The sequence below is a fragment of the Melanostigma gelatinosum genome, assembly GCF_949748355.1.
Source record: "Melanostigma gelatinosum genome assembly, chromosome: 13".
Taxonomy (NCBI): Eukaryota; Metazoa; Chordata; class Actinopteri; order Perciformes; family Zoarcidae; genus Melanostigma; species Melanostigma gelatinosum.
The window spans coordinates 3,554,976-3,575,899 of record NC_136646.1 but is presented as its reverse complement, the minus strand read 5'-3'; the positions used below and the strand labels follow the sequence as shown (position 1 = coordinate 3,575,899).

The window sequence follows — 20,924 nt, the reverse complement described above, 5'->3', positions numbered from 1 at the left end:
TGGAGGAATACGGTGTGTGATGAAGCTGCTCTTTGTTTCCAGTAGGATGCAGCATGTGGGTGAACAGGGTCACATGGCCCTGCTGGGTCACAGCCTGGCCGCCTACATCTCCGTGTTGGACAGAGAGCGACTGAGGAAGCTGACCACTCGCATCCTGTCTGACACCACATTGTGGCTCTGCAGACTGTTCAGGTAGACCTGTGGCTACAAGCCCAGTACAGCTTAGGATCTAAACTGACCACTCATACTGTACTGTATTACAACTCAACATATTGGTGGAGCTTTCTGCTCTCAGTCCTCTCCATTCTCACTGTCCCTCTCAGGTACGAGAACGGTTCAGCCTACTTCCATGAGGATGACCGGGACGGCCTCGTCAAAGTGTGCCGGCTGGTCATTCACGCCCGTTATGAGGAATATGCCTCTGAGGGCTATTCAGTCCTCAGCTCCAGACAGCCCGTCATCTACCAGAGCGCCTCCGGCAGGTCTGGACTGGGGCAGCATCTGTGCAGCCAGGTAGGAGGGGCGGAACACAAACTCTCACATGATGAAGGTTAAAGGCTCTGTGTGTTCCTATGCTACCACTGGGATTTTAGAAATATTGGAATTGTACACTTGAAGGGGCTTTAAAAAGAAAAGATTCCACACGGGCTCCTTATTCACCTGCACACGGTCTCTGTTGAATGTCAGCAAAGTAAGGTATTTAACAGATATCCTTTTAGCAGCACGACTAGTATTGTTGAGACGTTTGCACACTACATCTATGACTGTAATAGTTTCAAAGTGTCTGATCTCAGTATTCAGTATTATATATACAGATTACACTGTCTGTTATCTAGCTGCATACACAATAGAACGTGAGCATTATTTTAATGCTAGTCTCTGTGTCATCAGCTCGGCCTGCCTCTCTCTAGTCTGTGTACAGTCCCATGCAACACCATCTTTGGATCCCAGCACCAAATGGTAAAAGCATCCAAATGAAAATCACTTTGAAAACAAACTGTCAGATAGTTGAAAATAATTAGTTTTGACTCGTATCCTGTTTGTGTGTCAGGACATTGCCCTGTTGGACAAACTAATCAAAGAGGACATAGAAACCGGAAAGCTCCCGTTGCTGTTGATCGCCAACGCAGGTGACGGATAAACACAGTTCAGACACTTTACGTTTCACTTTGTACACAGGTGGTACTGAATATATTCATTGAGAGGCAAATCAGTTACTTATGAGACTTTCTTACTGCTGATTTTTTCCCAGGTACCCCTGGGGCAGGACATACAGACAAGTTGGCTCGTCTGAAGGACCTGTGTGATCAGTACAACATGTGGCTCCATGCGGAGGGGTGGGTCAATTCTTTAACTCTCTGCACTGTATAGTTGTGATTTATGCACCTTATTTTTAACATGAACTCACAGAAATACTCAGTGTTTGTGCAGTAGACGTGTGCTGATCGTACATTGACGATTGAGGGCATGCACACCTCTGTTCTCCATCTGCCTGCTCACCAGAACTTTGCTATGTGCTCTATAAGAGTAGTTAACGTTGTGGGTTATGATGTTGAAGATAAGAGGATTATGTTAAATGGAACGTGATGCCGTGGTTTTCACTGTGGTTTCGCTCAAACACACAGACTGAGGGAGCTGTTGTGTGAAATATATTTGTATATATGTCGTAGTGCGGTATATGTTGTGGCGTACACAAGTCTACTGTCAGAAAACCTGCGGAAATCACTGCTGTAAGGTTCACTTCTAACATGCTGTTGTGTTTTCTTCAGGGTCAACCTGGCAACCCTGGCACTGGGTCAGGTCACCTCTGCTATCATGGTAAGCTAATGACAGACGCGTTCAATGTACAGTACGTCCTGTTCTTCACCATGCTCATTGATTCAAGGACAGCTTCACATTATAATAAGTATCTTAAAATGACAATGACATGCTATATGTCCATTGAAAGGATGAATGGTCCTAATTGTTCATCCTGATCCACAGACACAAACCAAGACTGTGGGCTTTGTCCTCCATTACTCACATTGGAATCACATTAGGAAACCAGTATGGATAGGTGGAACAGGGACCAAAACCTCTATTTACATACACATGGGCATGTGAATATTGTTTTAAGAGAAACCTGAAAAAATGTGAACATTTCCATCAAGTGTGAAGATGCTAAATTAATTTCAAAACCCAGCGCTGTGGCAGCTTATGACAGAACAAAAACTCATCACTTTTACAGATGAATGAAGCCAGCAATGTGACAAATAGCACATCTGAAAGGAGGTAAAAGCACATGTGCACAGTGTAAAAAACACCTGAAACCGAGAGATGGCAGTGTTGAAGAGTGTCCACTCTGAGCTACTGTCTCATGTCATTTTGACTGTAGGAGCCAGACACCCAGGAAAAGCCATCTTATGTTGACTGTCTCTTGTGACGTGTGTTTATCAGTGAACGTTGTTCTTTTCCCTCAGGCAGCCAGCAGGAGTGACAGTATGACACTGACACCAGGTCAGTGGTTGGGACTCCCTGCTGTTACTGCTGTCACCCTCTACAGACATGAAGACCCTGCACTGGTAGGCTCATCTCATTTCATACACATTGATTCAACACAGTGATGCGTGTTTTTGGAAGTTTGTGGCAGTTTTTGGTTGTCCAATCCTATTTTCCACTTACAGTCCAACTTTAACTTGAAGTACCCAAGTTAAGATTTGTTCTAAAGGTTTCATTCGTTGCATTGGGATTAGCTCTCAATGATACTGTCTTTGTCTTTCTCTAAACTAGTGCCGTGCCTGTTTGGGGTGTGGGCCGATTGCTTGGCCCCCAGAAGTATGCTTGCAGCGTTATCGAAAACCGTTCATCGGTCACAAGGCTATTAAATGAAGGCTGAGACACGGCCTCTGACCCCATAGGAGCTATGGGCTTTGACACATGCACAGTGTAACTGGGGCTGTGATGTTGGAGTGTTTCAGGAGATGACGCTAGAAATGAAGGGATGAGGTGCAAAGTGCTCTTTGGGTGCGCTCGGCCTGATGCAACGTTTTGGGCAAGAAGTACCTATGAGGATTGAAATAGAGTTTTGTTGCATATTACAGGTTCAGTAACTCCAGTCAACAAACAGAAAAGCGTGCTGGAACCCAAATGTTCTGATTTATGGTTGAGTTTGCTCCGGCCAGTGATGGTCACTAACTTTGTCATTTTACAGCTAAACAGTAACTAACATATGTTTCTGAAATCATGTAAGGCCAGAATAGGCAATGCATTGACAGAATCCTGATGTTTGATCAGCGCTGCCGAACTTGACCGTTTGATCTGAGTTTCGTGAGCCTGGTGCGTTGTGATGGATGGACCTCATTTGCATAAAGTTGAGGTTCAGTTGATTTGTTCAAATTCAGATACGGCGAATAGTCTGTCAACTCGCCGAGCTGTATCCTTCATGCAACGCGTGGCCGGATCAAGGATCCGTCGACTTCACATATGTCAACAGATCCAGTGCTGACCTTTAGTCAACAGAGCCCTGAAGCCCTGCCCCCACTGCTACACAGAGCGCGGCCTGTTGTTTATTAAGAGTTTATTCATATTGAACTTGTCACCTGTCCAAATTGCACCAACCGTAACACTTTTGTAACACGGTTGTCGAGCTATGCGAAGGACACCTACACACATACACACAGATTCCTTGCTTCATAGTTTGATGACTCACTGCTCCGCTATGTCTTGTGTCTCAGTCTCTGGCAGCAGGTTTGACCTCCAGCCAGCCGGTGGCCAAGCTGCGAGCGCTGCCTCTGTGGCTCTCGCTGCAGTACCTCGGTCACAGTGGAATTATCCAGAAGATCAGACATGCTACCGCTCTGGTGAGCATCTCTCCACTTAACCAAAAACTGACTTTTAACATTTCAATATGTAAGTCCCAACAACTCTTTTTTAATGTTTAACCAATTTAAACGTTCGTATGAATGAAATGTGGCAGACAGGTGTCATATTATGAAGTTGAGCAATAAAATCCTATTCTTTTCTTTGGTAGAAAGTCAGTCGTTTCACCTTTATCTCTCTCCCCTCCAGAGCCAGCAACTTCTGCAGAAACTAAAAGCTCTGGCCTCCATCAAAACATCGGTAGGTGTTCTTTCTATGTTCCATGAATAACAGCAGAATGTTTACCACAATAAAAGGTGAACAGAGTTTTTGTGAGAACCTGCACAAACAGGAAGATACCAAGTCAGCGATACCCCACTGTGAGGGAAGTGATAACAGTAAAGAAATCGCCAACAAATATCCACAAAGGGATATTTCTGTGTTCACCTTAGACTTTGCATCATGCCTCAGTGAAAATGGAGCCCCATTGTGTATGTGATGGCGCTGCAGTCACCTATCGCAGCACTGCCCTCTACATGCTGCTCTGCCTGGTTTTGGTTTCGGCTACATACCTGGGATTTGAAAAAGGCCAGTGTTCAGGAAACAGGACATTTTAGGTATGATGATCAAAGTATAGAATATATTTTGACATGACAGCCATCATAAAAAAGATTCTCAGATTTGTGCTGATATCTGACTTTGGTTGACATTTGGCACAACAATCTCTAAATCGGGAGAAGAGCGAGTTTGTTGCTGTCCGTTTTACTGCCATTTCCACATTCCCTTTTATTGTCTCGAGTCACTAAATCACAAGTTATGCATTTGTTACTGAAAACATATACACATGTTAAATAGTTTATACATAAGACCAAATAAAAGCATTTAGCCCTACCTTTTCAGCCCCACCACACCACCATGAAACTAGAGCCTTTGTCTCTGTGTAGACCTAAAAACATTCATCATCATAGTGTATTTACTGCCCCTAAATGCTAGAGGACCTGATTATATTTTGGCACAACTTGTGATCTGATCTTATGATATTATCACCACCCACATGAAATTCAAACACGCATATTGACATAGAAATGTTGGTGAATTAATAATGTTATTTGCATGATGGACAGCTGAGGTACAATGTTTCTGTTTGATACGAGGGTCGACACCTCTCCATGTATTCATAAATAACATGTATGACATGAAAAAATGACCTCAAGCTGTTCCATGTGTGTTGATAGGATGTGCTTCAGACAGAGATCTCTCTCGTCGAGGCTTTGACCACGGTAAAACCAGAGTTATTTTTACACTAAAGCACTCTCAGGGCTACAGACTTTGCTTCAAGGATTGTTCGCTGGGATACACTAAAGGCACATACTGCATCCATGCAGTCACTGAGATGTGATGTGAATACTCCCCAGCTGGGATGAGTAGCGTTGTACATCAACACAACTGTAATACATATGCAGTGAACAATCAGAGTGTTGGGGATCAGGATCATTACACAGTGGTACTCAAACTCACAGCTGCTCGTTAAAGGAAGGATGGAATTCAGTTTGGTCATGGTCAGCAGCATTCACTGTGAAGATGCTCCAGTTTGAGTTTAAAGTACCACTGTGTGAGTAAGATGTGACTGTATGAGCACAGGTCCATATGTGAATCTATTTCTGTATGTGTGTGTGTGTGTATAACTGTAGTTATAGTCAGTGTGGGTTGCCTTGATTCCAGCACATCCTGGGCTCTCTCATGCTCTCGATTGTAGGTGGGACCATTGTAGGTTCTTCAAACAAACATTTACATCATTTACATCACACTTGAACAATACGTCATAGAGAAGGGCAAGCTGGGATAAACGGCACACATTTCCAGATGGTTTCGTCTTGGAGGCATTCAAGGAATGTAGACCTTCACAGTAGTGGTAGTGTGAAGAGTGAAGAATGAAAAAGAGAGCAGTTCAAATTCTACCTACTTTTACAACTCCACACACCTGGCCAACCGATGCCTGGGTGGGATTCAGACAGCAGCAAGCACTGGGCCTGAAACATGTTGAAGCCTTGAAGCCTGTCCTGGGTGCAGAGCCATTTTCCTATTGATGGGTCAAACATACTGCACTCATTGTTCTGGTATTGTAACTTGACAACACCCCATATGCTCGTGGATTATTCATGACCCTCACATCCACACCCGAGACGCACTAGCCTTCATCTCAGCCCCACCCAGGCATGATGCTTTTCTTAACTTTTCACCTGAATGTCCTCAATAATGGGCTTCACTGTAGTTTGTTTCCTGTCTTAGTGGTTCAGAAATGCACCACATGCAACTTCACTGACATTTGTTTGCAGAGTTGTATTCTGGTTAAATGGCATAGCATAGCACAATTTGACCCAAAAAACAAAGTGATGCTTAACAGGTGACACCAACTCTGGGTGACGCAGTCAGAAACACAGACATGTCCAGGTGCTGCCTGCATCAGTGCCCTGGGTGCATGGTTCATAGACTTTCTTTTGAAATAGTGTACAGTCATAATGGAGTAGTTAGGTTTTAGCTGCTCCATACCACTGAGAGGCAAGGACTCGATCACTTCCACAGTGACCAGTTTGACAAATCAAACAACAAATATGTGTCGTACAGTTACAGTCACCACTGACATTACATGTAGTAGCTTCAGACACAAAGCAAATTCAACATCGCACCCTTTCAATGATGGTAATAGTTGTGCATGTCATTGAGCAGATCACTGGTTAAGTATGAGGAGAACGATCCCTGAGCATCAGATGTTCACAGTGTCTTTGTTTGTCCAACAGGTGGAGGATGAACTCAGCTCTCCTGTGGTGCTTTTCAGGTTTTCCCAGGAAATGAGTTCTGGTAAGGTTCACCCTCCCTGGACCCGAAATAATGAGCCAATGTTCATGAAGACTGTTTGTCAATCACACAGTGATGTACTACCGGACGTCGATGCTGACCTTATTTATTGTCATGTTAGCTGTTAAAACCTAAAGTAATACGATATTATTAGCTCAAAGGTCCATTTACTAGTTTTCAATCGGGTCTCATGGTCATCATTAGCTTTGTTGTCATCACATGACTTCAATATGGAACATCAGTCACATGATTCTGGTGGTCCTGTCTGTCCCGGTCTTCTTATATTTCTGTGGGGCAACTTTGGTTCAGAGGTAGAGCGGGTCTTTCACGAAGTGGGAAATCACTAGTTTGATCCCAGAGTCCTCCAGTCTGCATGTCGAAGTGTCCTGAAGCAAGATACCGAACTGTGTGAATGATTAGATTCGACCCTGGTGGGCAGGTGGTACCTTATATAGCAGCCTCTGCCATCGGTGTGTGAATGTGTGCAAATGTTGACATGTAGTGTACAGCGCTCTGAGTGGTTGGAAGACTAAAAAGGCCTCATACAAACTCCATTTACCACCTGTCATGTTGTAGGTGGTGATTAGGGTTAAAGGTCTGTGTGAGTGGGTTTTCCTGTGTCATGCCAACAGTAAAGCATCCGGAGACCATTCCTGTGTGGGGTTGCTTCTCAGCCAAGGGAGTGGGCTCACTCACAGACATGAATAAAGAATGGTACCAAAACATCCTCCGAGAGCAACTTCTTGTCAACACTGCAAATATTGACTCTTTGCATAAACTTAATGTAATTGTCAATAAAAGCCTTTGACACTTACGAAATGCTTGTAATTATACTTCAGTATATCATAGTAACATCGGACAAAAATATCTAAAAACGCTGAAGCAGCAAACGTTGTGAAAACCAATACTTGTCATTCTCAAAACTTTTGGCCACGGGTGTAGTCTTCAGCTTAGAAGACCACAAGACGCTTGAAAGCTCAGTTGAAGCTAAGTTGACCTTTTCAGCCTTTTCATTTTGTTACACATACTATTCCCAAATGCTCAGAAATGTACTTTAATGCCCAAAGATAAGAACGAAATTTAGAGGTTGTTGAGATATCAGGATAATAATCATAGTACATTGTTGTATTCTTACTTTAGTCACCATTTCCCTTTTTGTGTTCATAGCATCCAGTGGGGGCTCAGGGGAAGGTTACTGTGCTGGGGAGAAAGAGGTGCTTGATGCCTTCAACAGATGGGTGAGTAAACATGCACTGTAACTTGTGCCTATGCTAGTTAAAGCTGCAATCATTCATATTTTGATATAAAAGACGTGACTAGGGATAGGTATTGTTAGGATTTTATTGACAATAGTGCTCCACGATTCGGCTTTATTGGTTCGGTTCCTTATCGATACTCTTATCGGTTCTTTTTCATGATATTGTGAGAAAAAAAGACAATTAAGAAAAGAATCCACATTGCTTTATTATTCTTGTACTAAACAAATGGCCTTTCTTTAGCAGCAATACAAGAAGTTCCAAAATCATTCAAATACATTTGCAGATAAACAATTAGCTGAGTAATTATCTTTCATTCATTAGCCTGTTCTTACTACTCTGTATGGCATCACTGACGTTACCTGCAGTGGACGAGGATGGACGGCTGCTCCACAATCAGTAGAAAACTGAGCATTTCTGCAGATTTATGTTCTGCTTGTAAGCCAAACGTTGTAATATATTACTGCTATTACCTCCCTTTTTATTGCATTTGTATCAACGAGAGTTCTCAGCATCGACTGGAGTAAAATGTAGCCACACTTTGGAACCTTTTCTTCGCTCTGCCATGATGTGTGTCTCACACTGTACTGAGCCGGAGTCTGTGTGTCAGAGTAAAGCACAAAGATACAGAGAGAGGAGGTTTGAGACGAGGACTAAAGTACCGACAGCAGAACCGTGAACTCCGGACCGCAGCAATACTCTGAGTTTTTACTCACTTTGAACCGATTGCTGTCTAGAGCCAAGTTTCAGGGGGTCATCCCGAGACAGGACTATGCCTGAAGGTGCAACCTGTAAGATCTGACCAGAATGTGAGTCAAAACATGAACAAAAATAACTAAAATGTTCAAAAGAATGTGAAGAACAGTGTTCAAAGGTCGCTTTATTGTCAATTCCACAATACAGAGGAGTTGAAAAAACGTTTCTCTCCAGTCCAACATATGAAGTGAATACAGTGCAAATAGATAAAAAAAACATTGAGACAACATATATATTAAGAAAAAAACTATCATTTCTGTATTTAGCAGCAGTCCGACATAGGGAGTCTGAAAGAGAGGAGGGAGAGTGTTGACGTTGTGTCAAATAGGTCAATGTTTGTGCTGCAGCGATATCTCCTGCTAACCAGCGAGCCCCGGCCCGTCCTGAAGCATCTGCAGGCTGAAAGATCTGTTGAATCTTTCTGTGTTGCCAGAACAAAAACGAATGCACATAACTCACCAGGTGCTGCGGTGCTTAACTGTATCTTCATGTTGCAGTCAGAAATCCCATGCATGAGCCGATACGATTGAGAATAAGAACATGAATAAAGCATGGACTTTGAAGCTCACACCGGTCATTACTATGGATTTATGGATCTTAGCCCATAGCCGTTTGACATGAATATTTTGTGCTGTAACAAAAGGATAAAAAGTTAGAACTGAACCAATTTAGTTGAGTGTTGTCATCGACCACACAGCTGATGTTTTCATGTTTCTATTGTCCTGGGTGCAGCTGGGTGAACAGCTGCTTCAGCTGGTTCCCAGCAGTGGAGTAGATGTGGTGGAGCTTGAGGACGAGGGTACATGTGTTCGCTTCAGTCCCCTCCTGACTGCTGCAGGTAACATGAACACAGACACGCAAGCAAGATACTCTGCTTGATATACGTTTTAACAGATGTTAGATACTGTCGGTAACGTTTAATGAAAACATGACCATGACCTGATTTTCTCCCTCCTCTCCAGTTCTGGGGACCCAGGAGGAGAACATTGAGGACCTGATGGAGAAGCTGTCAGAGCTGGTGCCTGTGATGTGCTCCACCATGTGCCTGAGACAGGATTTCAGAGAGGAAACCCACCGACACTCTCCCTCACTCGCATACATAGAGGAGCTTAGCTGGCCCGGCCTTGGTGCTGTTCGGTAAGAGTGGATCGACATTACCTGTATTCATTTAAAGCAACCTCACGTAAGTGTATTCAATAATGTTAGTAGACTCATGTAAGCACATTGCCTTCACTGAATAAGCTGATCTACTGTAAATGCTACATTCAGAGACTGTAGGTATTTATGTTTCAATCTAAAGAGGGTCTTTGACTTCATTCACACCTTATATTTGGTTGCCTGCTCTTTGATATTTTCAATGCAGCAGCTACCACATGCTGCTTTACAAAGCAATTAGTCACATGGTAACCCCATATACAGTATGTGCACTATCAAAATAATGCTTTAAATAGTGCTGGTAATGAGTTTGATGTGTGACTTGTAATCAGGCAGCGCTGCATAAAGAAGTTTTAGTCTGGAATAAATGTGGATGGAATTGTCTGTCAATGCTTTCAAAGTATGGGACAATTTGGTGAATGGCCATTGGCTAAAACAAATCACTCACATTTGTGTTTTAGAGTATACCCAAAAAAACAGAATTTTCCTGCAGGATTTGTTCCTCTTGTCATTTCAAAAAGCTGACTGAACAAGAAACTCCAGTGTGCAAATGTCTGATAATCATTCACCAATGTCTTCCTCATCTTGGGTTTGGTGTGATGCCTCTGTGTTTACAGCTTCACGCTCAAGGATTCAAGGATCATTTATTGTCATTATGCAACACAGGGATGTACAACGAAATTCAGTTGTAACACAACAAACACACGACAAACTAAAGTAAAACAGTTTTACATTCCTGTGCTGCATTGTTTGTACGAGCATCATAAGGAATGTAAACAGCAGCAACAAAAACAATTCTCTGGGCAGATAATATGGCCGACATCTTCACATTAAATACCAACATGAGGAAAACATTGTCCATCAACTCTGACTGTTTGAGCACCAAGCATCATGATGAATGAAATGATATGGAACAGGTGTGTCTGAATGACAAGAGAGCGACATGGCTTTCACTGAAGGACGAAACCAGCAGCGTCATCGATGTCACTTGAACTTGCTGTCCTTGTAACAACGTTGGCATTTGCTGCAGTGCTCAGTGGGACTCAAACTTGAGTGTTGATGTTTAGGTACGAGCCTCGGGCTGACGGAATAGATGAGAGCAGGAGGAAGCAGGAGCTGGAGAAAATCAACAGTGAGCTGCTGAAGAAACTACAAGACCTTGACACTGACATCATCTTCTCCACTGGTGAGTAGCACCTCTTCACATTTGAGAAGCCTGTGAAAGATGTAACTCAGGATTTATCTTTTCCATCTCTTCTCTCCCCAGGCCCTGAGTTTGGGACGGAGGAGGACTGTATCTTTGTTGGCATGGTCGCCGAGGACGTTGATGTTTCAGAGTTGGTGGAGACAGTAGCTGCCCTCGGGAGGGACATAGAGGAGAATGGAAGGGTAACTGCTATATCAGAATCAGAATCAGCTTTATTGGACATGTGTGCTTACGCATTCATGGAATTTGACTCCGGTTTCCACTCCGCTCTCAATGTACAAACACAAATTTACAATAAACAACAAAAATATATATAAAGAATAAAAGAGGGCAGCAAAAAAAAGTTTATTTTCTAGGATACTTGAAGGTCAAAGATTTAATGAATGGTTTACATTCAATCAGTAACCTCCCACCAATACTGACAAAGTGGTTGCAATTCTGTAATTGGCTATAACTGGAATGGTGATGGTCATTGTGTAATTATACCCCGTCTTTAAAGAATGAATAATTCTCTCCCAGTTCAATTATTTGCACTCAGTTATGATTAAATAGCAGCTAAAATATTTGGAGAACTCCAGAAGTGTTTTGACATTTGACCTGAGCATGTTTCACTCGCTTCTATATGCACAAATTTTATTTAAATGCATCTCATATTAAAAACACATTCATTCTGAAACATGATTTAAAACCGTATGATTTGATGTTTTTCTGGTTCTATAGATGTAGTTATTGGTGCGCTTAGATTTCTGCTCGACCGCCCTGTTATTACAGGAGCATGCTGGCAAGTAGGACAGCAAAACATTTTTTACCTCATTTAAAATGTCGCTTCTGAAAAGTTAAACACCCACAAATCAAAACGTGTTGGGAATATAAAAATGATTTTTTAAAAATCGGACTTTTGGACTTAAACACGCTCTTGAGTGATTGGAAATGTTTTGGTCACATTAATCGGAAACAACGTAGCAAATCTAATTATGCAAAGAGTTATTTATTTATATATATATATATATATATATATATATATATATATAAATAAAAAATACTAATAATATTAGTTTAGCCTGACTAACAAAAGAAGCTGCACATCATTCAAATGTAAAGGTTATGAATAAAGTTTCTAACTACTCGGTACAGCCCTATTACGTTCATGAAATAAACTACCTCTGGGTGGAAGTCGCTTGCTGGATGTCCTCACTTTTACCCTCATTTCTGCCACTGGATTTTTGTCAAAGAATGGCGGCGAGTCTCTCATCTCGGGCTGTTTGGAGTCTGCCTGAACGCTGTCCCCTGGTAACCAACATGTCAGGACTCCTCTGGAGCTCTCCGACTCCGATACATTGGCAGAGATGGATAGCAGTCATTTCTTAAGTTAACAACGTTGATGAAATGCTCCTTGTCTTAACAGTAGCAGCAAATATGTGTCATATTGAGTGTGTGTCAGTTTGGATTGATAAATATAGGCCCTGGTTTTATTTTATGGGTAAAAGATGGATGCCAGGGGTCACATCTGCAACTACAGAGACTCAGACCCAGCACCTTTTCAAGTCAGAGCTGACTCACAAACTAGCCAACACTGGTCAGAACATGGAGATGACACGATGACGGCTTATTTTCTGTTCAAATCCCAAATCCAATGGAAAAATCCCATTTGCTATTTATGGAGCGAACCAGGGCGACGCTAACTTTCTGTAGGATCCAAACGTACATCATCTCTGCAGCACTCTATCCTGACATGTCTCAATGGTAATGACTCTTTCCTGTGTAGCTGCTGGAGAACATGACCGAGGTGGTGAGGAAAGGCATCCTGGAGGCAGAGCTGCAGCTGCAAAAGGCCAATGAGGAGAAACTCATAGAGGAGGTGTGTGTGCCTGCTTATGTTAGTTAGTACTTCGGGGTAAGGAGTTCTCAGCAGACTAACGTGTTTGTTTGCTCTTGTTTCATTGATTGTGAGGGTGTGTTTGGGTGTGTGAAGGTCGACATGCATTGAAGTGTTTGACTTCCTTTGTGTCCGTGTGTAGGGAATGCTGAGGCAGCTTCCTCTGGTTGGCTCTGTGTTGAACTGGTTCTCTCCATTTCAAAGTTCCATTAAGGGAAGGACCTTCAACTTGGCTGCAGGTACAGAGTCCTTGTATGGTGACAGTTAGAGATGATAATCCTGAGTCACGAAATGTCTCATCAGGTGTAACTGTTCTACCCAATGATGACCGTATTAGTATTATATCTTCTACACAGCATTGGTGTATAACATGTGAATGGTGTGTGCCCATAGGTTCCCTGGACTCCACAGAGACGACTTACTCCACCAAGGCCCAGCCAGGCAGGCCGTCCCTGCAAGAAAGTCCCACCTCCTCATCAAAGAAACATCCAGGTAGGTCGAGCAGTGTTAAGCTGCCGTCAGTGAGGCTGAGCTCCTCCTGCAGATCATTCAGATGAAAAGCCTTCCAGTATTATACGTATGCTGTGTGGATAAAAAAAACACTGCTCACACCAGACAGTGGCACAGAGAGAATAATCCACAATATGTGCTTCTATAAACTCGGTGGCGTTGTGACTACTTGCAGGGTTTTTTGGTGAACTGCTGTTGCTGGCCAGCTAATGACTAACATGCTAGCCGGCCCTACTCCCTCTTGACATGTTGTTCTCGGGACTATACATCAATTTAGTCAATACATTATAATTGGAATGGGAGAATCAGCTCCCTGAGCTTGCTAAGTGTCAATGAGCAAGCAAGCTAACTTTCAGTTCGTAAGCTCATTAGCCCAGTCACTCCCAGGACAATCAGTTCAAAAGACATTTGTACATGAAGTCCTATCTGAAACCACATGCTGTGAGTGAGCTGTGCAACACAGCTACTAAGCTATGATTGCTTCCTCCATGTTTGACTCTTCTGCTCCCTATTCCTTCAATGTTTGTTTCTATTTCGTTCATTTTTTTTACCCATTCCCCCATGTCAGTGCTCTAAAGCTGGGTTGCTATCGTTCAACAGTGTAAATCTGTCAAAGTTAAGGAGACTTCCATTTGATCAGTTGTTTGGATTGTGTCCACACCTCACTGAGGTCCCAACTCAATGCGAGCCAGGCCACCTCTGCACGTGGTCTGGCTGATCGGATCCTAATAGGAGTATAATCTTGGACCGTACAGAATTGACAGTTAATGCGTCCTGACATTATTGGATGACAAAAGTCCCATTGGAAAGACAAGACCACGGCTTGTTTTAATGAGCACCCATATATCCTCAAAATGTAGAAACATTTACCGTACCAGTTCCTGGGACGAAGGAAAGAACCTAATTTTTCTAATTCAAAGTAGTCGCATCTTTTTTCTTGTCCATTTCCATCTTCCAGAAAGTTTGACCCTCCGACTAGTTCATACTAGTTCAAGTTGATGAGAACATGAAAATAGTGGACAGTAATTTCTGTCAGCACGCTCTGAGCTCTCTCTTCTTGTTACCAGTGCTGTTCAGAGAATTCTCTACCTGTGGAAAATGACATCCCGCTCAGCTTGTGCACTTCCTGTCTTAACCTTGTCCTCACAGGTCAGAGGTTATTCCGGCGCTCAGGGGCGGGCTCCGACTCCTTTAGTGAAACCAGCTCCATTGCCCCAGCTGAGGAGAGTACCACTCCCAGCGGTAGCATCCACCCCCCCGACTCTCCTCCTGCGCCTGAGGAGGACTCGCGCACCGCAGAGGTTGTCGTACCAGAGAACATCCAGGAGTCGTCTGTGCAGGTGCACACACAGCTGGAGGATGAAGTGGCCTCAGAGGAGAGGCAGCCTGAAGGCCAAGAGGTGGAGCAGAGTGGGAGATAGGACACATGTCTGCAGGTGTCCTCAACCGTCCTCTAAATGGTACCAGCCTAACGGATGTTAAAAAGAAAGGTGTTATTACATTGTTAATCTGGCGAAGGGAAAGTGGTGATGGAGCTAGATTGGGCTGTTTGTCTCTGTCCTATGTCAAAGGAAGATCCACCGCTGATACTTCCATGCTGCGATGCTCACTTCAGTGCATTCTAGTTATTTACTGATGAGTAAAGTGTTCTGAGAGGTTGATGAAAACTCTTCTGCTGCACTCTAAATATCTTGACGGATCATTTCATCCCTGATTGGTCCTGTATTCACAGCTATACTAAGAATACAGTAAAGAACAGAAAGTGTTGAGGGTGGAGTTCTCCTTAAAGGTAGGATGGACATCCAGCCAGCATTGTGTTTTTACACTGATCTGTCCGTCCGTTGATGTCTTGTTGGATTCGAGCAGAGGAGTAGCCATATCACACACATCACTTCTTTAGCTTTAAAGAGAAATAAGATTGGTTCAGGACCAGAGTCCCCATTTAATCCTCCCTTTATCGCTGAACTGGATTTATAGCAGCATGATGTTAAAGCAATGAGTGTCACTGCGATTACAATGTTTAGATTCCTCACTGTAAATAGTCTACGCAGATGTTCGATATCTAACCCATGAAATGACTAACTAATTATTTAAAATGAATTCAATCTGTATAGAAGGAGTAGAGTATCATAATCTATTTAATTCAAATATAGCTACTGAAACACATCCTACAAAAAGAACCAGATTTAGAGAAAGAGGTCACATTTTTAGGAATAAAAAGTTGTAATTAATGAGAGAATCACAATCATATAATTATTAATTATGAGATAATTTTACATAATTAATCATATTATGAAAATATTTTGCAAGATGAAGTTTTAATGGTTCATGAAAACGTTAGTAATTACTCAATTATAATTTAAGATGACGTTGTAGTTCTATGAGGAAAAGTTGTGAATTTACAAACTGAAAGTCATGTTACGAGATATCATTTTAGTATCATTTTTGAGAACTATATTAACTTTTAAGAACAAGCTAAATGTTTCATTCTTGGATGAAGAGCGTGTCCATGGCTTAGTTCTGTTGTTCTTAAACATAATAATAATAAACGTGATGAGGTGCTTATTGGTGATCCTCATGTTGACCTGGAGATCGACGGACTGTTCTGTTCACTGCAGCGCAGTAAGACCGTATACATTTAGAACATAAGTCTCAAAATGTTCTCAAAAATGATGTCTTTGTTCCCACAATATGACCTTTCTAGTACAATCACAACTTCATTTTCATGTTTTTTTCTCAAAATTATGACTTCCCCAAAATACTATGACTTCATTCTCCTAATCTCAAAGTTCTGTAATTACAGGGGCCCTGATACTTTAACAATATCAACTTTGTGAATCAAAATCAGATTCCCTTCCTCATTGCACATGCAGGTTTTCTGCAAATATCTGTTTGTGTTTGTCAGTAATGCAACCTGAGCAGAAGGTGACTTTCTGTCACAGAGGAGCAGTGCTTCACAGGTACTCTCTGTAGGAAGATCTCCGTTCTTTGCCAAAAACATCCTGCCAGACCTGCGTCAAAGGTCTGCGTCTCTTTGATGACACTTGGTATAAATAATAACAGATAGTACCGGCTGATGATGAGCAAGTTATGTCCAATTTATTCTGTTTCTTTGAAGGATTTCTGTGTGTAGAAGGTCACACGGTCCAAACGCTTCTCACACCACCACTGTGCTAAATTTCAGAGAGCAGCTTTGTCCTGTCTGAGTTGCATTCCTTCCACACTCTATTTTATGCTGAGTGCGTTTGCCCCACCAGGACAATGTCACCGAAACCTTCAGGGTCGGTCCCAAAGGTCCCTGCTCACTGTGTGCGTCTGGCCTTCCCAGCCCGCCGTGAAAGAACTGTGGTCAAATCTGTGGTCGTCAATCCAAACTGGTCCTGGATGTCACTGTGAGACACCCCACTAAGGACCACTAAGTCATGAAAGGAAATGACCTGCTAACTGCTTGTAGACATGCCCTCAGATCTGATATCACACAGATGCCATCCGACCATCTCTCACAGTGTGACGTGGAACAAAGCAGAACTGTTATCACACCTGGTCTAGAGGCCTTGAAGGGTTTTGCTTCAGCAGGAAATGGAAGTGTGTTATAAATTCACACTTAATATGAAACTGCCATGAGAACTTCTGTTGCCTAATATTAAGCATTATGATGCAACTTTACACAACATGATGGCTTCTCATCAGTGAGTGATTTCATGCCTTTTGGAATTGAATTGGAGTGAACGAGCCTTAATTGGTCTGGCAGAATGGTTTATCTAAGTTAGATTTGCTCTCCTTGAGGTGCCTAAAACAACCTGTAGTACTGGTGTAAGATTTACTCTAACGAGCTGTAATATGTGGATTAATACGGTGGGTTGACACACAGTGAGACCGGAGATTACAGAAGAATCAATTTCAGCTCTATTGCACTTAATCTGTAGATAAGTTCTTGACTACTGATCTTTGTTGAGTTTTTGACCTGGTGTAAATGAAGCAGAATCTTGTCTGATTATTTCTGTTATTTGATCCTAATGCAAAGCTGAGTCAATAATGTCGCAACCTTCCGGAAACATGTTTGATGAAGAACTTTGATTTGATGTCCTGGGCCGTTCTGCCTGTCACTGTCTGAATGATTGATTGTATTTGATAAGCAGAATCTTTTCTCCTGAATGTTTTCTACAATTGGTTTACGGAAAAGAAACACTGACATTTTCTGTAAATTTTGTCTCTCAACAGAATAAATTCAAAGTTTTGTTGTCTTAATGTTAGGCCATGGCTGTATGTGGATCAGTTCTTATTCTACATGTACCTCTCTGTCTGATTCTTGTTCTTCCTCGGTCCTGTTGGGAAGTGTTCATTCAATGCAACTGGCATGTGTGTGTGGTTCAGTTGTTCACGGTGCATTCTTGATTGCATTTGTAATTGTACATAAGTTCTAGATTTCTGGCAAACAGTGTAATAAATCAATTAAAACAATTGCAGGCATAAATAACAAAGTACATTCACAGACAAAATGGAAAGGTATGCGTGTATAAATGTGTTATAAGACCTTGTAGCGCGCTGGACTAAAACTTGATCTACGTTTGTCAGATTGTTGTGCCGTCTGAGGCCTTTACAGCTACAACAAAAGCAAATAAAACAGCAGTCAGACCAATACAAATGATCAAACAACAATACTGATTACCGGTAACAGAGGTGTGGACTTGAGTCACATGACTTTGACTCAAGACTGACAAAATCAAAATGAACCTTGTAACTGGGACTTGTTGGTGTTGACTTGTGACTTGTGACAGGATGAATTACGCACCAGAATCGGGCCGAATACACCGGCCCGAGTCCGGCTGCCGACACTGTTATTGGGATTGCAGTGACGCTGCTGCTCGCACATCCACGAACGAGCTAATGTACCTACATAGAGATCAAAAACAGCAGCTGTCGCCTTCAAAATAAAAGCAAAGCAACTGTATTCTATGCATGATGTACAATAATTTACGTTTTATTCCTTTAGACTTTGGTGTCTGTTGACTGGTTTTGTGGTAGATTGTCTCTGAAGTAATCTGACTACTCAACACTGGTTGTGATAGGAATGAAGAAATGTATTTCGATCAGATACTAGATAAGGTTTTAAGTCCTAGCAGTGTGATGTCATGGATGATGTCACAGTTTAGCTCAGAATGACCTAAGTCTAAAATGAAGAGTAACTAACCATTATCATATTACGACTAATAATAAACAATAACCTCACTCTTTATATACTGCTAATCCAACAGCAAAGTTGACTAGTGGTGTCCTTTGAATTTGAGGGGCATCTTTCTATGAACAGGCTACTTCCTCTAGTTCAGGGATTCCCAAAGTGGGGTGCGCGAGAGGAAAAGTGTAATGGCGGTCTGATGGTGTAACAATATTAAATATTTAAAAAAAATGTAATTTTAATTTAAAAACTGTCAGGTGGGACATCTGAAGCTATCAGTCGTAAAAGAGGAGAGGGACAGAGAGAGAGAGAGGAATCGGAGGCGAGGGGAACGGAGAGGTGCAGCACAGACAAATCGGGAGCACATCGGCGCATCGCGGAGTCAAGGTGAAAAAGAGGAAACGAGAGTGAGCATCAGACTGGGAAAAAAAGAGGAAATATGATGAAAAGTATCTGTGTCTGGGCTTCACTTGGATTGGCAACGCAGATTGCCCAAAGCCACAGTGCGTGGTGTGCAGTGAGGTTCTGGCTAACAGTCTGAAGCTCTTATTTACGTCGCCACCTGAACACCAAGCATGCCAGTGCAAGTCAAAAGCCCCTTACATCGTTTATATCGAAATTGGAGGAGTTACAAAACAGCCCAAAACAACTGGAGTCTCATTCATGTGTTGGGTCTATAAATGACGCACTACGGGCTTCATATCTGGTTACAGAATAGCGAGAAAGGGGCTACCGCACACAATCGCCGAAGACGTGAGCTCGCCAGCTGCCAGAGAGATGATGGAATGTATGATTGGGGAGAAAGAAACAAAAAAGTTGGACATGATCCCGGTGTCCAACAACACTGTCGCGCCGCATCGATGCTTTGTCCGAAGACATCCTGGCTACATTAGTCGCTCATTAATTGTAAATTAAATGTGATAATCTGCCTCTGAGCCTGTGCGTGTGTCCTCGCCATCCGTATTGCTCTTTAAAAGTGACGCCTTGTGTCACTGAAAGATATTGAAACTTTGTTGCAGTGTTTCAGGGCGTTTTCACACCTTCAGTTCATTTGCTTTGTTCCGATTCAGGGATTAATATGATACAATGTTGCAGTTGCTCCTTTGTTCGGTTTGTGTAACACTGCAACATTTAACAGCGGACTAAATCTTGTAAACAAATGCCACGCGCTAGCAAACTGTTCTCTCATTGGTCCGATTCTTATGCGGCTATGAAGGCTTAAAAGGCTCTGTTGCTTCTTTTTTTTTTATTATTATTAGGGGGGGGGGGGGGGGGGGGGGGTGCGCGAACCCAGTCGGGATGTAGAAGGGGGTGCGCGGCCTAAAAAGTTTGGGAACCGCTGCTCTAGTTGAACTGGTAATTTAATGGTTGGACTACGTTCATGCCTGAGGGCATATCTACAAAATATTCCGAGATGATTCACGTTGTGTGTTCCAGTTCATTATATCAGACATGATTGTCCCAGAGGACTTTTTGCATAGGAAAAGGTGTTATTGTATTAGTGATGACCAGTGGCGGCTGGTGGAAAATGTTCTAGGTACACGTATTACTTCACGTATTATTAAATATGTAACGTTGATTCCAACATGAAAAAAAAAAGTAAATAACACTTTGATAAACACGTCAGGACCAGTGGCGGCTGGCCAATAGAGGGCCATGGGGCCTGGCCCCACCTTGAGCCACACAAAAAAAAAAGTGTATATGTGTATGTAATATAATACACTTGTAAAATAATATGTAATTTTTTATTTTAAATGAAACCGAAAAAAGCAGGGTTGTCATATTTAGTTTGATTGTAAAAATACTTTACAGTAAAAAAATGGATTAAACTATACCAGCTGAGGTGGTGATGTCATCAAGTAAGCTGCTGTTCCAATGTTCATTGTAGACTGAACAACAAAAGGACCACAAACAACTTTCTTCATTTATGAGAAAGATTTGTCTTTTCATAATCTGATGTTTCCCTCAATAACTTTTATTATGGAAAGAATTAGTCAGAGGGAGATGGACAGACTAAACCATTATATATATAGTTAGTTCGAGATATATGAATTTCAAAACGTACAGACGCAAATAATTGACGATCGCATTCCGCCGGTAGAAATCGATCCTGCGCTTATAAACAGAACACAGTTTGTTAACAGACTACAGAGAGAAACACATCTACAGTGGTGATTACTGTGCGTCTTTATTAGTTATTAGTATGATTAGTTGCTATTTGTACGTACAGTGATCATGTGCACAGACACAAACTCATCAAAAGTCTCTCCAGCTGTTAAAGCCGACTGACAGCTG

The 20,924-nt window shown here is 42.2% G+C and overlaps 1 protein-coding gene across 1 annotated transcript in view; it reads left to right on the top strand.

The window, feature by feature from the left end:
* The window catches only part of pdxdc1 (pyridoxal-dependent decarboxylase domain containing 1), a 29,132-nt gene extending 11,426 nt beyond the window's left edge, over window positions 1-17,706 (top strand). Inside the window, exons 5-23 of the mRNA XM_079282062.1 lie at window positions 43-192; window positions 324-513; window positions 892-960; window positions 1,052-1,130; window positions 1,253-1,337; window positions 1,770-1,818; window positions 2,460-2,561; window positions 3,714-3,839; window positions 4,048-4,098; window positions 6,636-6,696; window positions 7,861-7,931; window positions 9,438-9,543; window positions 9,668-9,842; window positions 10,928-11,046; window positions 11,128-11,249; window positions 12,833-12,925; window positions 13,086-13,182; window positions 13,337-13,435; window positions 14,603-17,706. Coding sequence (XP_079138188.1) covers window positions 43-192; window positions 324-513; window positions 892-960; window positions 1,052-1,130; window positions 1,253-1,337; window positions 1,770-1,818; window positions 2,460-2,561; window positions 3,714-3,839; window positions 4,048-4,098; window positions 6,636-6,696; window positions 7,861-7,931; window positions 9,438-9,543; window positions 9,668-9,842; window positions 10,928-11,046; window positions 11,128-11,249; window positions 12,833-12,925; window positions 13,086-13,182; window positions 13,337-13,435; window positions 14,603-14,874 — 2,116 coding nt within the window. The 3' untranslated portion in view covers window positions 14,875-17,706. The remainder of the gene's footprint in view (window positions 1-42; window positions 193-323; window positions 514-891; window positions 961-1,051; window positions 1,131-1,252; window positions 1,338-1,769; window positions 1,819-2,459; window positions 2,562-3,713; window positions 3,840-4,047; window positions 4,099-6,635; window positions 6,697-7,860; window positions 7,932-9,437; window positions 9,544-9,667; window positions 9,843-10,927; window positions 11,047-11,127; window positions 11,250-12,832; window positions 12,926-13,085; window positions 13,183-13,336; window positions 13,436-14,602) is intronic.
* Window positions 17,707-20,924: the final 3,218 nt, after the last annotated feature.